General features: G+C 38.3%; 1 protein-coding gene across 4 annotated transcripts in view; it reads right to left on the bottom strand.

The window, feature by feature from the left end:
• Positions 1–20,854, bottom strand: part of ERCC6 (ERCC excision repair 6, chromatin remodeling factor) — an 80,767-nt gene that overhangs the window by 9,425 nt on the left and 50,488 nt on the right. For 3 of the 4 annotated variants that reach the window (XM_045841972.1, XM_045841974.1, XM_045841975.1), the window contains 4 exons: positions 10,926–11,096; positions 10,277–10,453; positions 5,772–5,888; positions 2,137–2,232 (listed from right to left, as the gene is read on the bottom strand). In XM_045841972.1, the coding sequence (XP_045697928.1) occupies positions 2,137–2,232; positions 5,772–5,888; positions 10,277–10,453; positions 10,926–11,096 (561 nt within the window). The remainder of the gene's footprint in view (positions 1–2,136; positions 2,233–5,771; positions 5,889–10,276; positions 10,454–10,925; positions 11,097–20,854) is intronic. The other variant, XM_045841973.1, reaches the window with a different exon arrangement.

Raw genomic sequence — 20,854 nt, 5'->3', positions numbered from 1 at the left:
AGAAAATATATCTGCATAGAAAATACACAAATGGGAAAGATGTGGACAGTCCATTCAGCAGGACAGACCAAGGGTAAGTACCTGCTTTCCATGACTAGCAGGGGTACATCTTGCACAGCTTCCAGAGTGTGACTCAAATCAAGAGTACCAGTATAAAAGCTCAAGCAGAAAAAGATGAATCATAAATTAAGCCAATAATCAAAGACTATGATAGTTCTGACCAATAAACAACAATTAAACAACTATAGTACAAAAGATCTCAATAAATCAGGAACACTGCCAAAATTCACCAAAAGAGTCATCTGTAACTTGGCTTCCTTTCCCTAGACCTGTGCTGTCCAACACAGTAGTCAAAAGCCAAATGTAGCTACTAAGCACATGAAGTGTGGCTAGTCCAAACTCAGATGTGCCACAAATGTAAAATACAGTGGACCCTTGAACAACATAGGTTTGAACTGAACAAAGAGGGCCTTCTTATGTGAGACTTTTTTTCAATAAATAGTCAGCCCTCTGTATCCATGGGTTTAGCATCCACGTATTCAACCAACTGTTGACTGAAAACAGTATTTTTGATCGGAGGCTGGGAATCTGCACACACAGAGTGCCAACTCTGTGTATGCATTTTTCCATGCTATTTTATAAGGGACTTGAGCAACTTTGGATTTTGGTATCCGCAGAGGGTCCTGGCCCAAATCTCTCTCAGATACCAAGGGATAACTATAGCAAAGTTTTTGAGGAGTCAAAAGTTAAAAGGAAAATTGTGACTGTATGAAGTGGGGGTGGAGTGCCCCAACCCCTGAGTTGCTTAAGGGTCAATTGTACCCAAATTTGAAGATTTACAACAAAAGGGTAAAATATCTCAATAATTACTTTAAAATTCTGAGTACATATTAAAGTATTTTAGACATATCAGGTAAATAAAATATATTATAAAAATTAATTTCACCATTTTTCTTTATCTTTTTAAATGCGATTATTAGAAAATGTTAAATCACACATGTGACTTACATTCTGTATGTACCAGATAGTGCTGACCTAGACCACCTATGGTTTCACAACTTGGAGGCATATGTAGATAAGGGGAGATTTAGAAGGAATGAATAAGTGTGAATAATTTAAAAACCTCCAATAAAACACAAAATACTAAATTATAAGAGATGGTTAAAGAACTGAAATGACAATCTGTAAGAAAAAGCATGTAGATGTTAGGGAACGCAGGTAGCCATGTCACCTGCACTCATCTCTTCACCTACCTCTATGTATAAACAGGAAAGTGTGAATGAGGCAGCATACTGTACCACCCAGCTGTACCTCCAATGAGCACAGATCAAGGACTAAGAAAGTTTTACTTATGTCAAATAAGTAAAACACAATTCACATTTTAAGATACTGAAACACAAGTTGAATAGTTTACACAAAACTTTAGACTTAAATGCTGATTATAAACCTACTACATGCACTTTTTAAAAAAGGTTTTATTTATTTTCAGAGAGAGGGTAAGGGAGAGAGAAAGAAAGGGAGAGAAACTTCAATGTGAGAGAGAAAACAGTTGACTACCTCTCCCATGCCCCCCAAGCAGGGACCCAGCCCGAAACCCAGACATGTGCCCTGACAGGGAATTGCAACCTTTCTATTCACAGGCTGGTCCTCTATCCACTGAACCAGACCAGCCAGGGATACTATATATATTTATTGAGCAGACATTTGCCTACAGATTTCTGAGCATTGCCAGTAACTAAAATGTTATGCTAGGAAAATCTGTGACAATAATTCTTCCTCCTTACACCTGCTAACCCCAGAGTTCTGAGGCTGCTTCCCTACATTATGCATAGGATTAGCAGTCCCTGAAGGACTCACCATTGCAGATCATGTTGTCTAGTGATATTCTTCTATTTCTAGACTATGCAGTGTTGGATTCAAGTATAACAGTGCTTCAGCACAGACAAAAAGGGAGCATGCGAAATTTAACCATGTGGCCTCTTACTTCTGTAAGGGTTCCAAATTAAGTGAAGGCTTCCACTGAAATGTTTTCAAGAGAATAATAGTGAATCTCTCCCTGACTAGTACTAGTTTCCTTTCTTTTCCTGCTTCCCTTAATTTCACTAGCTTCCATCATGCTTCTGTCATTTAACTGACCTGTGTCTCTCCATTGAGAATTCTGTAAACTTCTTTGGAATCAATGAAATTTTGGTAGACTTTATGTTGCTCATCTGTAAGGCGGCAAAATAGGACCTAGGATGGGGGGTTGGGGGGGAAACAGAGCAACTATAATTTCAAAAACCTTTTTAATAGAATCAAATTACCAAAAAAACTTCCTATCAAAACAGCACAATGTATGCAATTTTAACAATGTATCTTCTTTGAAAAAAAAAACAAACAAAATGAAGCCACATTTCAGAGCTGAACAATGAGTATAGTTCCCTCCTTTAACCAGGCCCCATTTCTGTCATCTGTCCACCTCTTAGTCCCCACCCCACTGTCCTGGCAGTCCTGAAGATTCGTTTCCTGCTCAGAGGAAAATACAGGACTAGTTGCACAGACCTTCCTCCATTCTGGCCAACAAGTGCTCGGGACAGCTCACTTCCCATGCCCCTCACCCACACTCCACTTCAGCAAACCTAACCAGGGAACTTAATTTCACCTGTACTCCCCTTTCCTTGAGTTCTAAGTGTAAGTCCACAAGGTCACCAGACTCATCTCTGGCAGGTACACCTAACTTCCCAGACCAACTGTGGTGATAATTCTATGCCATCATGTTCTGACTCTGCTTTTCGACCTTCCTTTCTTTCTTCAAGTCCACCACCACCACCTCATAGCTTGACTTTATTCCTTGGCTAGTCATATTTCCAAGGAATTTTCCTTCAGCCACCCCTTCACTACCCACAGTGTCTACCCTATAAACTTCCAAATGTGTATTACCTCAACCTTCTGCTTCTCTGTTCCTTTCTGTTAAGCACTGGGCACTAGAGTGTGTCACAACACACCTCACCACCCCTGGGCAGCGTCCTGCAGCACTCAGCTCCTGGTCTCCAGACGAATCCTGTGCATTTCCACCCAACAGGTTGAGACAACATTCCTCTCTCTCCCCAAGCTGCTCACCCACCCACCTACCTACCTTTGGCTCAACCTCTACTTAAAAACAATAAAAAACAAAACAACAAAATCAGAAACTGAGGCTATCAGGATTGATTCTCTAGTTTTCACTCTCTAAAATGTATCTACTTCTTCATCTGCCTCAGTTTATTTTCCTTTACTCCCAGAGGAATTGGTTCCTGAATGAGATCAAAAGCAAACCTTCAACCTTTCCACCAGATCTGAAAACCCTCTCATCTTCCTTAGGACAGAGTTCTACCCCTTAGACTCTGCAAAAATTGAGAGGACAACTCCCTCAAAGTATCATGTACAATCACCATCTCCATTTCCTCTCTTTCTTGTCACTCATGAACCAGCACAATCCCAGAAGGCACTTCCATCAGTACCACTGAAACTGTTATGAATGAGGTCACTAATAACTTCCTAGTTGCCCCACACCAGATCCCTGAGCCTCATGATTCCATTTCCCCTAACCCACCTCTTGCCTTTCTACACAGGCCTCCCATGTTCCCAGCTCACTCCTTGTCTACCCTCTCCTTAATGCTGCCACTCCCCTGGGCTGCTTATCACTCTTCATTCTACATGGACTCCTTGGGCAAACTCACTGCTGCTTCTAACTTGAACACATTCTCTGCTCACAGGCCATCTATATCCCAGCCTAGAACTTTCTTCAGAGTTTAACTCCTTTTATCTTTTTATAAGTAGACACTCCATGGACACTTCAAATGTAATCTAAATTAAACTCATCAGCTGTCTTCTCCAAATCTGTCCTTCTGAAGCCTCTGTTGCAACACATCCATCCCAGCATCCCAGTGAGAAACCTGAGAGTCACGAGGACTTTCAGCTTCCTCCTGCTAGCCCCACCCTTGTTCAGGCCCACATCTTTTCTAAGGACTTCCTAGGTTCTGACTAATTCATTCCTTTGCATCCATTTTTCTTTCCTTATTGATGCTTTCAAATGCTACCTGAGTAATCTTTATAAAGTATGGACCTGAGTGCTTATAATTCTTAACTTCTTAAATTAATATTTCAGTCCTTTAAAAATGGCAACAGAAAAGCCTCACCTCTCAATCACAAAGTTAATTGAACAAATTATTCACCTGGTACCTAGTGTGTGCAAATTATTGTTTCTGGTGTCATGCAAAATCTGTAGATAAGTCAGACAAAATGCTGACCTCAGGGAGTCCCAGTCAACTAAAGGCTGTAGTGGAGAGCCTTGTGAGGTCTTCAAACAAACTTCTCTATATGTGTGTTTGCTTGAGGGGAAGGCAAACCTTCAAGTGAAGGGAACAAATACAAATAAAAGGAAATGTGAAACATTAAAAAAACTTAGGAAGTGATTTGCCTTGGCTACTGCACAGAATATAAGAGGTATTCTATGATTCCACAGTAAAAATAAACTGTCACAAGTTAAATCAATATTCTTGGTGGGAAGAGGGATATCAAAGGTACATTGGTACAAAGGAAACCTTGGAAAAATAAATCCAGCAAAACCGAAATACTGAATGTAGTGGGAAGTGCCAAACAATGGAGTGCATTCACACTAACTACACCAGTCAGACTAAACTGCACTAATTTATGAGGATGTGAAGCAGAGATGTGAGGGAATGACAAAGAACAAATAAAACACCACAGCAACTGGTTGATCTAGAATTAAAGACAGCTCACAGGGTTGTGGCCTAAGTAACCCTGTGGCAGAGAAGGGAGAACTATAAGGGGAATGCTAAGGCAAGGGGTAAATTTAGAAATTAGTTTCGGCAGAGAGGAAAAAGGCAGTGATGTCAATAGCCTTGATGACAGATCTCTCATATCATTTAGAGTTTCAACATTCAAAATGTACAATGTGTTTACTTTTAGATGCTGAACAGACAGTGCAGTCATCTATTAAGATGGAACACTAAGATGAACACTAAGATGAAATTTAATAGGATAATCCTTTTAAAACCTAAGTCACATGATATCACTCCTTTGCTCAATAACTTCCTGTGAACTTCCTCTAAAGTCTTCACCATGACCAGTGGGCCCTGGTGATCTGGCCAGAAATTTGACCACTTCCTTTCAGCCCTCTCCTTGCTCCTGCCCTCCAGATACTCTGGCCTCTGTGAATGTACCGCCACACCCCCACTTTCCATCTACCTATAATGCTCTTCCTCCAAAATCCCCTGTAACTCCCTCTTTCACCTTATTTAGGCCTTTGCTCAACTGACAGTTTATCAAAGAAGTATTCTCTGATCTCCTCTTATAAAAATCTGTTTCCATATATCCTTGCCCTCATCTCCCTCTTCACACTTACTACCACCCTCCATCTGATATATTTATTTATGACTGTCTTGCCTCAAGAATGAATGTGAGTTCCGCGAGAACAAGTGTTTTCTTTGTTCACTTCCACTCCCAGGCATGTTGTTGGAATCTAATACAATTTGTAGCATGAATGAATTGGGGACTTGAGGAAACAGAGTTTAAAGAGAGCAGCTGTGGGAATCCATGTGTTAATGAGAGGTCTAAGTCTGTGGACTAGAGGGACAGTTCTGCTGAGAGCCTGGTACATGCAGATGCCACAGCAGTCTCACCTGTCACATCACATACTGGTACATGCAAATGTAGATTAGCCTGCCCCAAAGCTCCTACCACCACACCCATGCTTTAGGAATGTTTTGGTAAGTCCTGGATTTACAGACCTGTTCATTTTTATCTGGCAAAGAAAGACTCATTTTGACATCTGACTTCATTCTCCGCAGGAGGTATGGATTTATGGTATCTCGTAAGACACATGCACACTTGTAAGCAGTTTTAACCTTCAGTAAAACAAAAGGAAAACAATTACTGCATGTTTAAGAAATGCATTCGTTCTTACCTCTCAATTGATTCCAATGCTTAAACAAATCACTTTCAAAGGAAATGACCAGCCCTGCCTGGTGTGGCTCAGTGGATTGAGTGTTGGCCTGTGAACCAAAAGGTCGCTGGTTCAATTTCCAGTCAGGGCACATGCCTGGGTTGCTGGCTGGGTCCCCTGTGGGGGGCACGTGAGAGGCAACCACACATTTGATGTTTCTCTCTCTCTCTTCCTCCCTCCTTCCCCTCTCTAAAAATAAATAAATATAAAAAAAATTTAAAGAAACGACCAATGATCATACAAAATTGGTTGGAAATGGTTAGAAAATGGTTTGGAAAAATTAGTATATGTAAGTTTTTCCTCCAATACTCCAGGAGATGGGACCTTTCATAATAATATCAATGAAAAAAATTAATCACAATATACAATGAAAAGAGTAACTGATAATTTGGATCCTATTCTTCTTCTATACTTCATTTTAATTATCACTACATAGTTAAACTCTCTGGAGAAAAAACTGCTTTCAAACAAATCTCCATTTATAATCTTGTATTCTCCAAAAGCTACAAAGGAACTGGTACCCTGCAAGCTGAAGATCAAAAGCCAACTATGGGGGAAGCTGCTGCAATGGAAGCAACCAGATAATCAGCAGAGGTTGCTGCCCACTGGAGACTTTGGAGAGTAAGTTCAAGAAAAGCCCCATGATCCCAGAAATAAAAGGTCACTCTAGTCTACAACAGAGCCTATGGTTCTGTAATGGAGCACAGCCACATGAGATGGGCACTAACTGTATGTAGAAAAACAAAGACTCACAGCAGAAAACCACTCTCTCTTCAATTCATTTAAAGGCAAGCAAAGAATTCAATACGTTATTGATATTTGAAAAAAATCTAAATAGGCTTAACAACCTAGTAAATTACTCTTTAATGGAACTAGAAAAACCCCAACCAAAGTTTAAATTTGAGAAAGCTGCAAAATGAATGAGAGGTTGATCATAATAAAGAAAAATTTATGTAACAAAATTAACATGGTAAAAAAGAAAACATTTTAAAAGACCCTAAGAACACCTCAAGTATGTATATATGTATGTTGATTTATGTGTGTTTACCTGATGTGTTTATGAGTATGTAAACATAAATAATGGGTTTTATTTAGAATAGAAGACAATAATAAAGAAACTCAGTATCATTCAGACATTAATTAGAATTACCTTTAAGATGATGATCAGGTACATATTATGGGTTGTTAATGCAGAGATAATTAAATTTCAGAATTTAAGAAGACATTACAGTCCCACCAAAGAAGCAAGTACTTCTTTAAAATCTTCCTGAAAAGCTCTACAGTGGGTTGAGACTAAACTGTCTCCTCCAGGACTAGTGAGCTAGTTGGTTATGCTGGGAGACCAGGGCTGAGCTGCTGAATGGCCTGGCCACTCACTTCTGTTCTTTCTCCCACCTGTCCACCCCTCTGGAGAGCTCCCTTGCTCCTGGGACACTGTGATGAGCTTACAAGGGTCAGAGCCCAGAGCAGCTGGGCATAGGTCTGGGTCTACTTTTCATACAAAACTCCCTAGAGGATGATGTTAAGCTCTAGACTGGGGTGGGGATGGGAGAGCAGGAATGACTAAGAAACCCTATTTTAGTCTTCATGTCAAGCCACATTGTCCAGTTCAACTCTTAGGGAATCCTGTGCTTCAAGCAATGAAGTCGACTCTGTATTTAATTCTCATCTGCCTCTGGTGTCTTTTCCTCTGTAAAAAAAACATATGGGGAGGGGAGATCCAACTGCATTTCTCTATTACTCCCAACTCCCCAGTGCTGTGGAAAATAGATACCTAGCTGGGCATGTCCATACTTCCTTCCTCTTTCTGACAAGGCAGAGTGATAATTACTCCCCAACTTTGCTTCTTCCAGATCTAAGTGCTGAGTCTCAATAACCTTGAGAGTGAAAGAAGGTTCAGCTAGATGACTTCCCAGGTTCTTTTCAGTTCTAAAATCTTCTGCACAAGTCTAACATACAAATGTAAGAACCAGTACCCTATGCTTCCCGTTCTCCCTCCCCAACCTTTTAGGTCCTAGCACAGTCACTGCATCTCCAGGAAGCCTTTTTTAACTTCCACAAGCTCTGATAAGTGGCTTTCTCCTCTGATCACAGACCTTACCACTTGTTCATGTTTCCCACTTTCCCCCACACACCCATAGTAAACTGGGAATATTATTTAAAGGGAGGTTCTGGTTGCCAGCCATCTCCCATCATTTTAGCCCCAGACTGACACAATAAATACCTGCTGACAGACTGTCTTCTTGGGATTCAATAATGCATGACAGCCATGAACTTAAACAGAAAGGGGCAAATAAAAACAACACCTCTGCTCCCAAGGACCTTATAATCTAACAAGAAAAAAAAAACAGGTAAGTGCACAAACTTCTGAAACAAGAACTTCAAGGAAGAAACAGACAATATTACATGGTTTCTAAGTGCTTCCACACTAATGATTTATTAATCCCAAAGGAGAAGTGGTAACTTCAAAAGAGTTTAGAAATCTGGCAAACCCCACCTCATCCAAGTAATCAGATCACTGCCAATTAATACAACCAACAAAAGGATAAACCAACAGCATGTGCCTCCAGATAGGAAGCACTGAGAAAGACATGTCACTTCTGTGATATTCTTGCCAAAAAAGCATAACCTGAATCTCATCACAAAGAATGGAAGACAACCCCAAAGTGAGGCCCATTCTATAAAATAACAGGCCTGTGGTCTTCAAAATTATCAAGGTGATCAAAAGGCATAAGGAAAATTAGAGAAACTGTCCCAGATTAAAGGAGACTAAAGAGGCATAGACATATACTTTAGATAACAAAATTATAGCAATGTTAAATTTCCTCTTGATTCTAATGTTTATGCTGTGATTCAATAAGATAATGTCCTTGCTCTCAAGATATACACACTGAAGGATTTGGAGGAAAGGGCCATCTTCTATAACTTGCTCTCAGATGATTCAGTAAAAAAAAAAAACCAAATAAATTTGTGTGCATGTATAGAAAGGTGGGGAGAGGGAGGGAAGGAAAGATCAGGCAAATGCAGCAAAACATAAGCAAAATGCTAACAAGTGGTGAATGTGGGTGAAAAGTATATAGAAGTTTTTTATGATTCTTGCAACTTTCTGTTAAACTTGAAATTATTTCAAAATAAAAAGTTTCAAAAAGAACACTATAAATGAAGAATAATAGGGATTCACCGGAGAAAGACAGCCCTTTCTTTAAAAGTTCATTAAAAATCATTCAAATATAAAAGTATTAAGACTGTTGTTGATAATCTTCTAATTTTAAAAGTCTAAAATTCTTTTTCTAATTAAGTATTTCAAAACATGTGAATGTTTTCTTTGGTGAAAGGTTTTCTCTGTGGCTCAGTCATGACCTGGCCAGTGCAGGTCCCACCTGAGAGCTGCACAGAAACCCTGGCTCTCACCAAGGTGAGGACTGCCCTTAGGTCAGCTTCATGTCCTGGTATTCCTGCCTGTAGCAACTCCATTCTACCAGTCGCCCAGGCCTAAAATCTCAGGGGTCAGCTGCAGCAAGCTTACCCCTGACCTTTTCCTTTATCTTATCGGCCTTTACATTTTGTTCTTTCTCCCTAAAAAACTGCCATCTAGGGCCCTTGGTCTCCACCTTCTTTGTCAGGACCCACCACCCAGGTCCAGGTCTTCATCATCTCACCTCAATGATTCCTGCAGATCCCTCAATGCCAGCCTCCCTTCCATAACTACTTGCAGTCTGAGTAACTGAGGAACTGCCCTTTCCAGTGTCCTGCTCAGACAACCTCAGTGGCTGTCCCTGCCTGAGAACCTCTGCTTCATTTTCAAGGCTCCCATTTCCAGAACACACAGCTTTGCTGATACTTCCTCACAGCATCTCCAGTCCAATCAAGTATGTCTCTTCACTGCCTATGGCCTTATAATGTGCCTGTTGTTTTAACCTATTGCCCTTGTTCTTCTGAGCCTGTTTTCCCAGAATCAAGGTAAGGGGAACTTGTCTCACTCATTAAGTCTTCCTTAAACAATTCTCGCTGGTTTCCCCTTCTCTAAAACTTTATACTACTTTATAAGATGTACTACCTCAATCTGCACTAAATTATATGTTGTCCAGAACTGATTCACTTCTGTTTCATAATTTCTGACTGCTCTAGAGTATTTTAAGATTTTTAAAAACTCATATGGAAAAATATAAGCTATCAAGCAAAAATAATTTTGTAATTTCTATCAGATACCAATTTATAAGCTTGGCCATTTCCCTTATATTCTGAACAATTTGGCTACAAAGTATAATGTTAAAATACTAAAAGTGTTACCTGTACTGGGGAGGCATTTGAATATCCCCCCATGGTGATGGGGACGGAGAACTGTTCCATAAATACAGGTAATGTGCCTAACTTTCCTGGGAAGATAAAGTCAAAGAGTGACCACAGCTCTCGGAGGTTATTTTGCATTGGTGAGCCAGACAAGATGATGCGATGAGGGGTGCGGAACTATTTTGGGAAAGAAAATATTTTTTATTAAATTCAACTGTTAACAGATAATCACCAACCCTACCCCAAACACCCCCACCCAATCTTATTATTTAATATATTACACATCATTTTGGTCTTCTCCAAAACACAGAAGACATTTTATGAGATTTTAATTCTTCAATTACATAAGGGAATAATTTTTTCTTATTGTTCATGCTGAATACTATGGACTTGAGTTGGCTTTGGTTATATTCTAATAACTTATCCCTACAAGAGACATTAAGTAATGTGAACAATTAGAATTTTTTACAAAACATAATTAAGAGCAAAAATAAAAAAATTTGTGCATTAAGGCAAAATGTCTATTTCAAATTCCTTATGCAAAGGCACAAGGAAAGATTAAATAAGTGTGTTACTAAAATCAGGGAGTTTATTCTCAATTAAGTACTATTATTCACCTGGAAATCTCCTGTGTTATAAGAGTTCATACCTGTTTGCAAGCGAGAGTGATAGCAGCATTTGGATTTCGAATTTTGTGTCCTTCATCCAAGATCACGTAGTGCCAGTCATGCCTACTAATATCATCTTGCATCAATCGGATGTAGGAGTAAGAAGTGATTAAAATTCCATGACAATGAACAATATCTTGAATTAGTTTCTCCTAAATTGAGGATGAAATGATAAAGCCAGTTTTAGATAAGATAAATTAAATAGGCATGGCTCTTAAAATGACAATCTTCCAATCATGATGCAATCTAAAGCACTTAATAACTATGTATACAAACACAGTACATACAATTGTAATTGTACATTATCAGCAATGGAAGTTTATTGCATGTTTCACTCATCTGTAAGAAGTAAATACTACATATCCACTATTGGGGGATAACTCAAAAGAAGACCCCCAAAAGTTATAATAAACAAACACTCAATTTTTATTTTTCTAAAACATACTTTGTGTCAATCTTTGTTAAACTTACAAGGCAAATAAAAAGTGATTTATTTTAAAACAAAAGAAGAAAATATGAGAAAAGCCAAGGAGATAAGAAAAACAAATCCAGGCACTCTAATGATTGATAACATGAATTCCAGAAGGACAGAGTAGAAAGAATATAAAATAAATAATTTTAAAAATGGTAGAAAAAATTCTAAATAGAGGCTAGGTCTATAGAGCAAAACATACTAGAGTATCAGGTAGAAACATTGAAAAAAGACATAGATCTAGGCAGATATTTATTAAATGTCTGAATTCCAAAAATAAAGAAAAACAAGAGAAAATACTGTAGCTTCTCATCAGAACAAAAAAGATTCCCTTTAGAGGAAAGACTACCTGTGTTGAACACCTTTTCTGTAATATTAAAAATTTCAGGAAAAAAAAAAGGAAAATCTTCTCCATAATTCTAGGGGAAAGCAGTGACTCTGGAATTCTGCATTGATCCAAACTAGTAGCCATGCTCTAGAGGAAAACAAACTCCACCTTCAGATAGGCCAGGTCAGAAAATAAAGCAGCAAGGATGGGATAGGTACAGATTGCTACACCCAGTCAGCACAGGGCTGCCTACAGACAACAGAACTTCCAGACTGGAAAGCTCAGGACATAGTGTGAAGGCAACTTTGAAAGAGGACAGAGGTCCTTTTTAACATTTATTTTACAGATGAGGAAACTGTGGCTCAGAGATAGTAAATAATGTATCAGGTCATAGAACTGACAAGTGGTTCTTGTCAGGATTGAAGCACAGAAAAGCAACAAACTCCAGTTAGTATTAACTAAATATTAGGCATCACTGCTTCTTAATTTACTACAAAAGAAAAAATTAAGGGAAAATTACATGTAATATACATACCAATTCTTAAATTATTAAAATAATTAACATTAAAACACTTTTCAATACTAATGAAACTGTTAAGAAATGATCTAAAATATAAAATTGGATATATTTTTAAGTTTTATTATAATTCCAGTTTAGTTTAAGAAAACCTAGAGTGAGGAAAAAATGAAAATGTACTAAAAATCCCGCCCTGTCCATGGTAGAATGAGGCTTGAGTTATAGATATTGTTTAATTGTCAACTACAAGAAAAAAATAGGTTGAAATACATTTGTAAAGCATTTATGCCCACTTACTGATTAACAGTTGCTATTCTATGACATAAATAGAACACAAGAAATAGATTATAAAACTAGCAAACCACTATAGGGAAAAAAAGACTGAACATGCCACGGTCTCCATGTGATAGCAGATTATTACCAACCAGACTTCTCACTGGGTAAGTAGAGCAAAAACCTAGTCATGTGTTTAAAAGAGACCCAAACTAGACTGGCACTGTAAGTTGAAATTATGGGAATTATCAAAGATATACCAAGGAAATGAAAACAAAAACAGGGCAGGATAAGAAATATAGATATCAGACAAAAAAATGAACAGAAAGAAGAGAGATATTTTATATTTTAAAGGAGACAACCTAAAGAAAGAAGAGCCATTAGCCTTTACCTACCAAAAAAGCACTACAACAAAGCCTGAAAGCAAAGACCTTAGAACTACAGGAACCTTACCCACAGCCTTTCAGAGTTTCATAGATAAGAAGACAGAAAACATTAAAGAAAAAAAATTAAAAATTAAGATACAACTTCCAGTCAAGATGGCAGCATACGTAAACAGGGTTTGTCTCCTTGCAAAACCACATCAAAATTACAACTACACTAGAGAACAACCATCATTCAGAATCATCAGAAATCAAGCTGAATGGAAATCCTACAACTATGAAATTAAAGAAGAAATCACACTGAGAATGGTAAAAGGGGCAGAGATGTAGAACAGACTGGTACCACACCTACATGTGGTGGATAAAAATCAGAAGGGATACCTCGGGAACAAGGGGTCCCAGCCACACACCAGGCCCCTCAGCCCAGGGTTCCAGTGCCAGGAAGGTAAGTCCCTATAACTCCTGGCTATAAAAAATCAGTGGAGACTAAAGCTGTGGAAGACAGAAATGCTGAAATTCCAGACAGTTTCCTCTTAAAGGGCCTAAGCACAGACTTTCTCAGACTCACTACCTCTGAGCTCTAGCACTGAGGCAGCAGAATGAAAGGCCTCAGGGACATATGGGAAGGAACTGAATTGTCTGGCATCAGGGCAAGAGATGGAACACAGTTTCCTCCAACACAGAAGTGCTAGCAGAGGCAGTTCCTTTTCTGAGCCCTCCCCCAACACAGCCACAGAGCCAGCACTTACGCACCATATGCACCATATCTGAGACTCCATCAACCTGGCTCACACTGTTTACCCCACTCAAGAAATTCCCTGAGGCACTGCCCTACCCAACTTTCAGGCCCACCCAAACCTTTTACAGTGGCTTTTCCATATGAATGGCTTGTCTTGGCTCATGCTTCAGATTTTCTTAAATCCTCTAAAAAAAAAAGCAGCACCTGGTTTTAGCAAACCCCATACCTCTTGCTAAGTTAGCCCAGGCCTGGTATTAGCAGCAGGTGGCCATGGTAAACAGCTTGGCCTCTCCTGGGAACCTCCAAGCCCATCACAAGTAGAAGATGTATGCAGATGACTTGTGTTGTGTGACCCAAGACAAAACACAGGCAGTGACTGACCTTGGATGTATCTACAACAATCAAGGTTCAACTACAAAAGGAGGGTTTACACAGGCTTCACGCTGGGTATACCTCAAGTACCCAGGTTGGGTTACATGGGAGGCTGTGCCACTGGACCCTATAGAACACTTACTACATGAGGCCACATACCAAGCCTGGGAGACGTAGCAGCTCTACCTAATACACAGAAACAAACACAGGCTGCCAAAATGAGGAGACAAAGAAACATGGCCCAAATGAAAGAACAGAACAAAACCAGAAAAAGAACTAAGCAGAATGGAGACAAGCAAGCTACCAAATGCAGAGTTCAAAACACTAGTTATAAGTATACTCAAGGAACTTAGTGAGGACCTCAATAGCATAAAAAAGATCTAGTCAGAAATGAAGGATACACTAATTGAAATAAAGAACAATTTACAGGGAGAGAATCAACAGTAGAGTGGATACAGCCAAGAATCAAATCAGCAATTTGGAACATAAGAGAACAAAAATCAAGAAAAAAAAAGCATCCAAAAGAATCCAAAAGAAATGAGGATACCATAAGTTGTATACCGTAACTTTAAGCATAACAACATTCACATCATAGTGGTGCCAGAAAGAGAAGAGAGAGCTAGAAATTGGAAACCTACTTGAAAAAATAACAACAAAAAACTTCTCTAACTTGGTAAAGGGAATAGACATTCAAGTCCAGGATGTGCAGCAGTCCCAAACAAGAAGAACCCAAAGAGACCCACCCTAAGACACACCATAATTTAAATGCCAAAGATTAAAGACAAAAGGAGAATCATAAAAGCAGTAAGAGAAAAGCAGTGAATTACCTACAAGGGACTTCCCAAAAGACTGTCAGTTGATTTCTTGAAAGAAACTTTGCAGGCTAGAAGGAGTTGGCAAGAAATATTCATTCAAAGTGATGAAAAGCAAGGACCTACAACCAAGTCTGCTCTACCCAGCAAAGCAATCATTTAGAACTGAAGGACAGATAAAGAGCTTCCCAGACAAGAAGAAGGTAAAGGACTACATCACCACCAAACCAGCATTGTATGAAATGTTCAAGGGTCTTCTTTAAGAAGATGAAAATGAAAAATATGAACAATATATACATATCTATCTACAACTGAACCTAAAAAATAAAGAAGCAGAAACAGAAATCATAAATACAGGGAATGTTTTGATGGTTGTCAGATGGGAGGGGGGTTAAAGGGATGGCTGAAAAAGGTGAAAGAATTAAGAAGTATCAATTGGTAGTTACAGAATCATCATGGGTATGTAAACAGCATAGGAAATAGAGTGCTCAAAGAACGCATATGCATGACCCACGAACATAGACAACAGTGTAGGGATTGCCTGAGGGTGTTGGGGGTGCTATGGGGAGCAGGACAACGAGGAAAAAATTGGGACAACTGTTATGGCATAAACAATAAAATATAATTTAAAAATAAAATAAAATGAAATATAAAAACATTAAGATACAAAGGATCTCAGTTATCATAATTAGTGAGCTTCTTTTACTAGCAATCAGCAATGCTTCAGACCACTTAAGAAACACTCATTCTTTATAATATTCAGAAAGGATGAAATCAAACTCAGTCAATGCAATCTTCTAAAACGGAAAATGAGAAGATTAATAAGACAAAAACAAAAATTAGTGAATCTTAAAGAAACAAACTGGTAGAAATGATAAAGCAAATGAACTAAACAATTCTTTAAAAAGACCAAACATAACAGACAAATCTCTAAAAAGTTATGCCAAAGAACACACAAACTCAGCATGAAAACTGTCAAAAAATTGTCTCTACAGGTGCAGGGATTACAAAATGTCAACCACTACTGTGTGACCTAATTCCAAAATAATCTGAACATCTGACAGAAGAAGACTGTTAACAAAACAAATCACCAAAATGAATCCAAGAAAAATGAGACACACCAATCAGACCAATACTGAATAACTTGAAAAAGATGTTATGGTCTTCCCACCAAAGTCTACCACACCAAGGGTTTCATGAATAAAGTGAATTGATTCTGTTATTTAATCTGTTTCAAAATACAGAAAAAGATAAAACACAGTCCAAATCATTCATGTTAAGCTAGTAAAAGGTGTTTTCAAAACAGAGACTCAACACATTACAAACCCATTACTTTACAAATAAAATTTAACAATATATCAACCTAATAAGTCTATTGCAGGAATATAAGAATAAGTACCAGGAAATCTAATACATATAATCACAGTCATAAAAACTTTATAAAGTTTGACATTTCAAAAATGACATCTTAATAAACTAGGATTAGAATACTTTTTAATTAAATAAAGTACAAAAGGGTATAACATGGGCCAAGAAAATTTTAATAGATAAAAATGAAGATGAGGAAATTATCTTCTTATATGTCATAATACACTTAACACATCAGAGTCAATAACATTTGCTTCAGAGAAAAGTGTAACTCCCGGTTCCTACTGAAGGTTCAACAGGAGAGCTACTATTAATTTGACTGCTATTTTGCCATCTTCCTATTCACAATCTTCAGTGCCTGTACAATACTACATTAAAAGCCACACCTGATTTAACCATTTCCCGACTTTCTACCCGATGATGGATGCAGCAGTAAATACCTGAGGGCTCACAGCCTTACAAACATACATACAAACTCTCGCAGGACTTGCCTTCATTGACCTCTCCCTGACCACACTGCCACTTGCCCTGCCACAGCTGCTATCAAAGCAGCAGGCACCACACCCCACCAGTCCCAGGACCTTTAGAAGCCAGTGATGATTTCAATAGTCCCTCCACATCTAATTTTTCCATGGAGGATCTGTGCAAGCAAACTATCATGACTCTACCCCCATTCTTCCCTCCAGAAGTGCAGCATCTGCTAGAAGTCATGAGAGAGACAACAGCAAACTAAAACCCAGAATGTTCCATGACTCATTTAACTCCAGGCACAGAACTGTGTGTATACACAGAGAAAAGGGAGATGAAAACAATAACAACTGCTTCAAGTTTGAAATACAGAAGTTAAAATTACCACTGGGTCATAGCCAAACCCTGCAAATGTGGACCATCCAGCTCCTAATTGCTGGATGCACAGAATCACCACGGTCATTCCACTGGCCTCCAAGGACCGCCACCATGAGCTGGATTCTGGACATCACTTCTCCAAGTTAAACAAGTAAGATGCCAGGCCTCTCAGATATATATCACTGGAACCATGTTCAGCTTCTTTTCTATGTTTAAGGATTGAAGTTTATTTTTAAAATTCTGTCATGTTAGCTTATAAAGGTGTAATGATAAATAAGAATTAAGAAAACACTTTTATAAAAAGAATATTTTGAAAACATCCCCATTAAAGAGATAACCTCCACTTACTAAATAGCCACTGGATAAAAACATATCTAAGACTATTTTGACTTGATTCAATCACAGAATTCTGTAACTGCTTAGACAGGAGTTTCAATAATGGTGAATTGTTGAATATTATGGATGTCTCTATCCAAATACTTAAGACAAATTATCTCGGGCGGTTTCAAATTAAAAGCTTGTAAAATATGTAACCTCTCTCCTAGTTTTTGCAATTAATAGGGTATGTCTGCAATTAGCCTGACTTACTGAATGCAGAGCTGTTGTCATTAAAAGATGTCTGTGAAAGTACTACTGTTATTAGGGAGGCTCAGGAGACCAATCGCTCCTAGAGGGCAAACAGTGGACTGGTAGAAAACAACAGCCATAAATCACACTGTCAGCCAGTGGGAGAGCTAGTGGAGCACCGGCACATGAAGGCCATTCACGGTAAATGCAGCATGGCAGCTTCCCAGGCAGGACTTACTGCACCTGTAATTAATTAAAATTTCCTTCAAGCTAAATCTTTAATAAACAAGGATTTGTGCTGACAATGAAGAAAAAAGGACTCCAGCAACATAATTTTACAATATACCTCACAGAACAAGTATAACATCTATCATTTTTTGTACCAGGTGAATACACCATCTCTAAAGTTAATAGAAATTACATCACTTTGCATAATAATGTATACTCGGGATGGATCTGAAATATTTAGAATGACTGAGGGACTGTGGCTCTTTTCTTTTATTTACGTTTTTACTCCCAGCTTTTTAAAAAGCCAAGTCTTTTTACTCCAGTGTTTCAGAAAACTGCCCCTTTTAAAGAACATGCCAAAATAGGTTCATCAGATGTCCATGTTTTTGTGTGGTCCTTTCCTTAATCACACCTTGTAGTTGCCCCCATCCCCCACCAAAATTTTAATATTCTATTTCACTGTTTGCATTTGGGGCCAAATGTGTCTGGACACAAGGGAAAAAGGTCTATCCATGAATAAGCATGAATACTTTTGATGTATTTATAGGGAATCAATAAGAAATGCCAGAGCATCTTATGTTTCCCAACCACTGAGATAAGGAGGCCTATAATAGTCTTTGTTTCTAATATACAAGGTCTATCCAGGAGGTATCCAGCCATGTAATATGAAAAATAGAGACATTTATTAAAGATACAAGATACAAGAAACACTGTACATAGGGCAATGACACCTCAGTCCCCTTCAAAGTAGGCACCTTGGGACCTCACACAGTTCTCCCAATCACCATCAGCTGTCCCACTGTATTTCCCTGACTCTCATCAACGGTCTGAAATCTCTTCCCTTTCAAAGGTGATTTTAGTTTTGGGAAAAGCAAAAAGTCACAGGGCACCAAATCTGCGCTGTAGAGGGGCTGAGTCACTTGGATGATTTGATGTTTTGCCAAAACCTCTGCATGAGAGGGCATGTTGTTGTGAGGAAGCTGCCAATCACCAGTTGCCCATAACTCTGGCCTTCTGAATCATCTGAATAGTTTCCTTGGAGGAATGTTCAAGCTTAGCGCAAAATTTGATGCAGATCTGTCGCTCTACTCACTCAATCATTTTGAATATGAAGGCCACACAATACACATGCTCACTCAATGATGTCTACCACCCTCACTGACTAGTACAGCGAGGTTATCACTGTTCACACACGCGCATTCCAGTCCACTCTCCTTGGCTGCCAAGTTCCATCAATATTGCCCAAGCTGTTCTTGTTATATTAACAACGACTGGACTTTTTCCAGACACACCTTGTATAGTAAATGTAAGCTTTTTATGCAAACACAGTAACCAGCAAAACCTCACAAAATTACTAAAAAATCCCATTTTACAGGAGATCAAACTGGGCTTACATAAGCTGAGTGACTTGGTCAAGACAATGTTATAAAATGACAGATCCAAGACTCAAATCCTGGTAATTACAAAATCTTTGCTTTAAACCCTTTATGCCATTGTTGTATCTCTCATTCTTAAGCCTCTAAATGCCATGAATTGACCAAAATAAAACTCTGAATTATCTACAATATTCCGCAGAATTACTATATCTTACATAGAGAATCAGGTGGGAGAGACATAAAGTGACAACTGTTTCAGAATATAAGTAAGAAATTTCTCATTACACATCTTACAACAAATTGGAAAAAAGGGTCCTTAATAATTCAATAAACTTTACAACAGAATATTAAAGATACCACTACCCACTGTAAGTTATGGCATAAGGGTCACAAAAATGCCCTCTTTTATTATCTTTTCATACATTGGGTTGGCCAAAAAGTCTGTATGGTTTTCCATAAAATAAAAGATACATTTTTTTATTTTCACTAATAACTTTATTGATTTGGATATTTTGAGTATGTCAGCTACCTCCCCCATGGTATAACATTGACTGTTCTCAATTAGTGTCTCAATTTGATTGCTATCAACTTCAACTGGTCTACCCAACTGTGGAGCATCATCCAGCGAGAAATCTCCAGCAGGAAACTTCACAAACCAGTTGTGATATGTATGATCGTCACAACGCCTTCTCTGTGCACTGCACAAATCTTTTGTTGCATTTCAGTTACCTTTATCGTTCTTGAAATAAAGCATAATATGCTGAAAATGTTGTGTATTTTCTTCCATCTTCAATATTAAAATGGCTACACAAAAATTTACCGATTTTAAGGTTTTTTTTTAAATGCATGCTGATATGACAGCTGTCACAATACAATCTAACAAATTTGTTTCAAATGAATGTAAAGACAACTAAGTACTATTAAAGCCCTTACAAACAAACAAACAAACTTTCTGGCCAACCCAATATTTTCTTTCCCCGTAAAAATGGTCAGCTTTTTCCCCCTGGCTAGTGTGGCTCAGTGGATTGAGTTCTGGCCTGTGAACCAAAGGGTCAACAGTTGGATTCCCACAGTCTAGGGCACACACCTGGGTTGCAGGCCCAGTCCCCAGTTGGGGGCACATGAGAGGCAACCACACATGAGAGGGAAAAATGTTTCTTTCCCTCTTTCTTCCTCCTTTCCCCTCTCTAAAAAATAAATAAATAAAATCTTTAAAAAAAGGTTAGTTTTTCAGGGTTGTTAAAAACAACACATCCATTCTGGGGAGCCCTAACAGTATAAAAAACCTGGAATATTGTGTTTACAGTTATTCAAAAAATAAATACTAACTGACTAACACATTAAGTTTCTCCATGTAAGAAAAAAGAGATCAGAAAACATGATGAGAAGGGAAAATCTCTGACTCTTATTAAATAAGATTTCAACCACTGAAGGAGATTCAAAGGACTATAAAATGTCTTTATTGGCTTGTTTGGTTGAAAATATTAGCCACATTTTTCTGCATGGTTGGTGGGTGTTTATTTGATAATTCTCAATTATTCTGTCAAAGAGAATATTAACAAAGATAATATAAAACAGTGAGAGAGGTGGGAAGCTATTGTAAAAGGCTATTTAGGGAAGAAAAAGGAT

The sequence above is a fragment of the Phyllostomus hastatus genome, unplaced genomic scaffold (assembly GCF_019186645.2).
Source record: "Phyllostomus hastatus isolate PE091 unplaced genomic scaffold, TTU_PhHast_1.1 phas_contig_38, whole genome shotgun sequence".
Taxonomy (NCBI): Eukaryota; Metazoa; Chordata; class Mammalia; order Chiroptera; family Phyllostomidae; genus Phyllostomus; species Phyllostomus hastatus.
The sequence above is the reverse complement of the archived record's forward strand: the minus strand, read 5'-3'. Positions and strand labels throughout refer to the sequence as shown.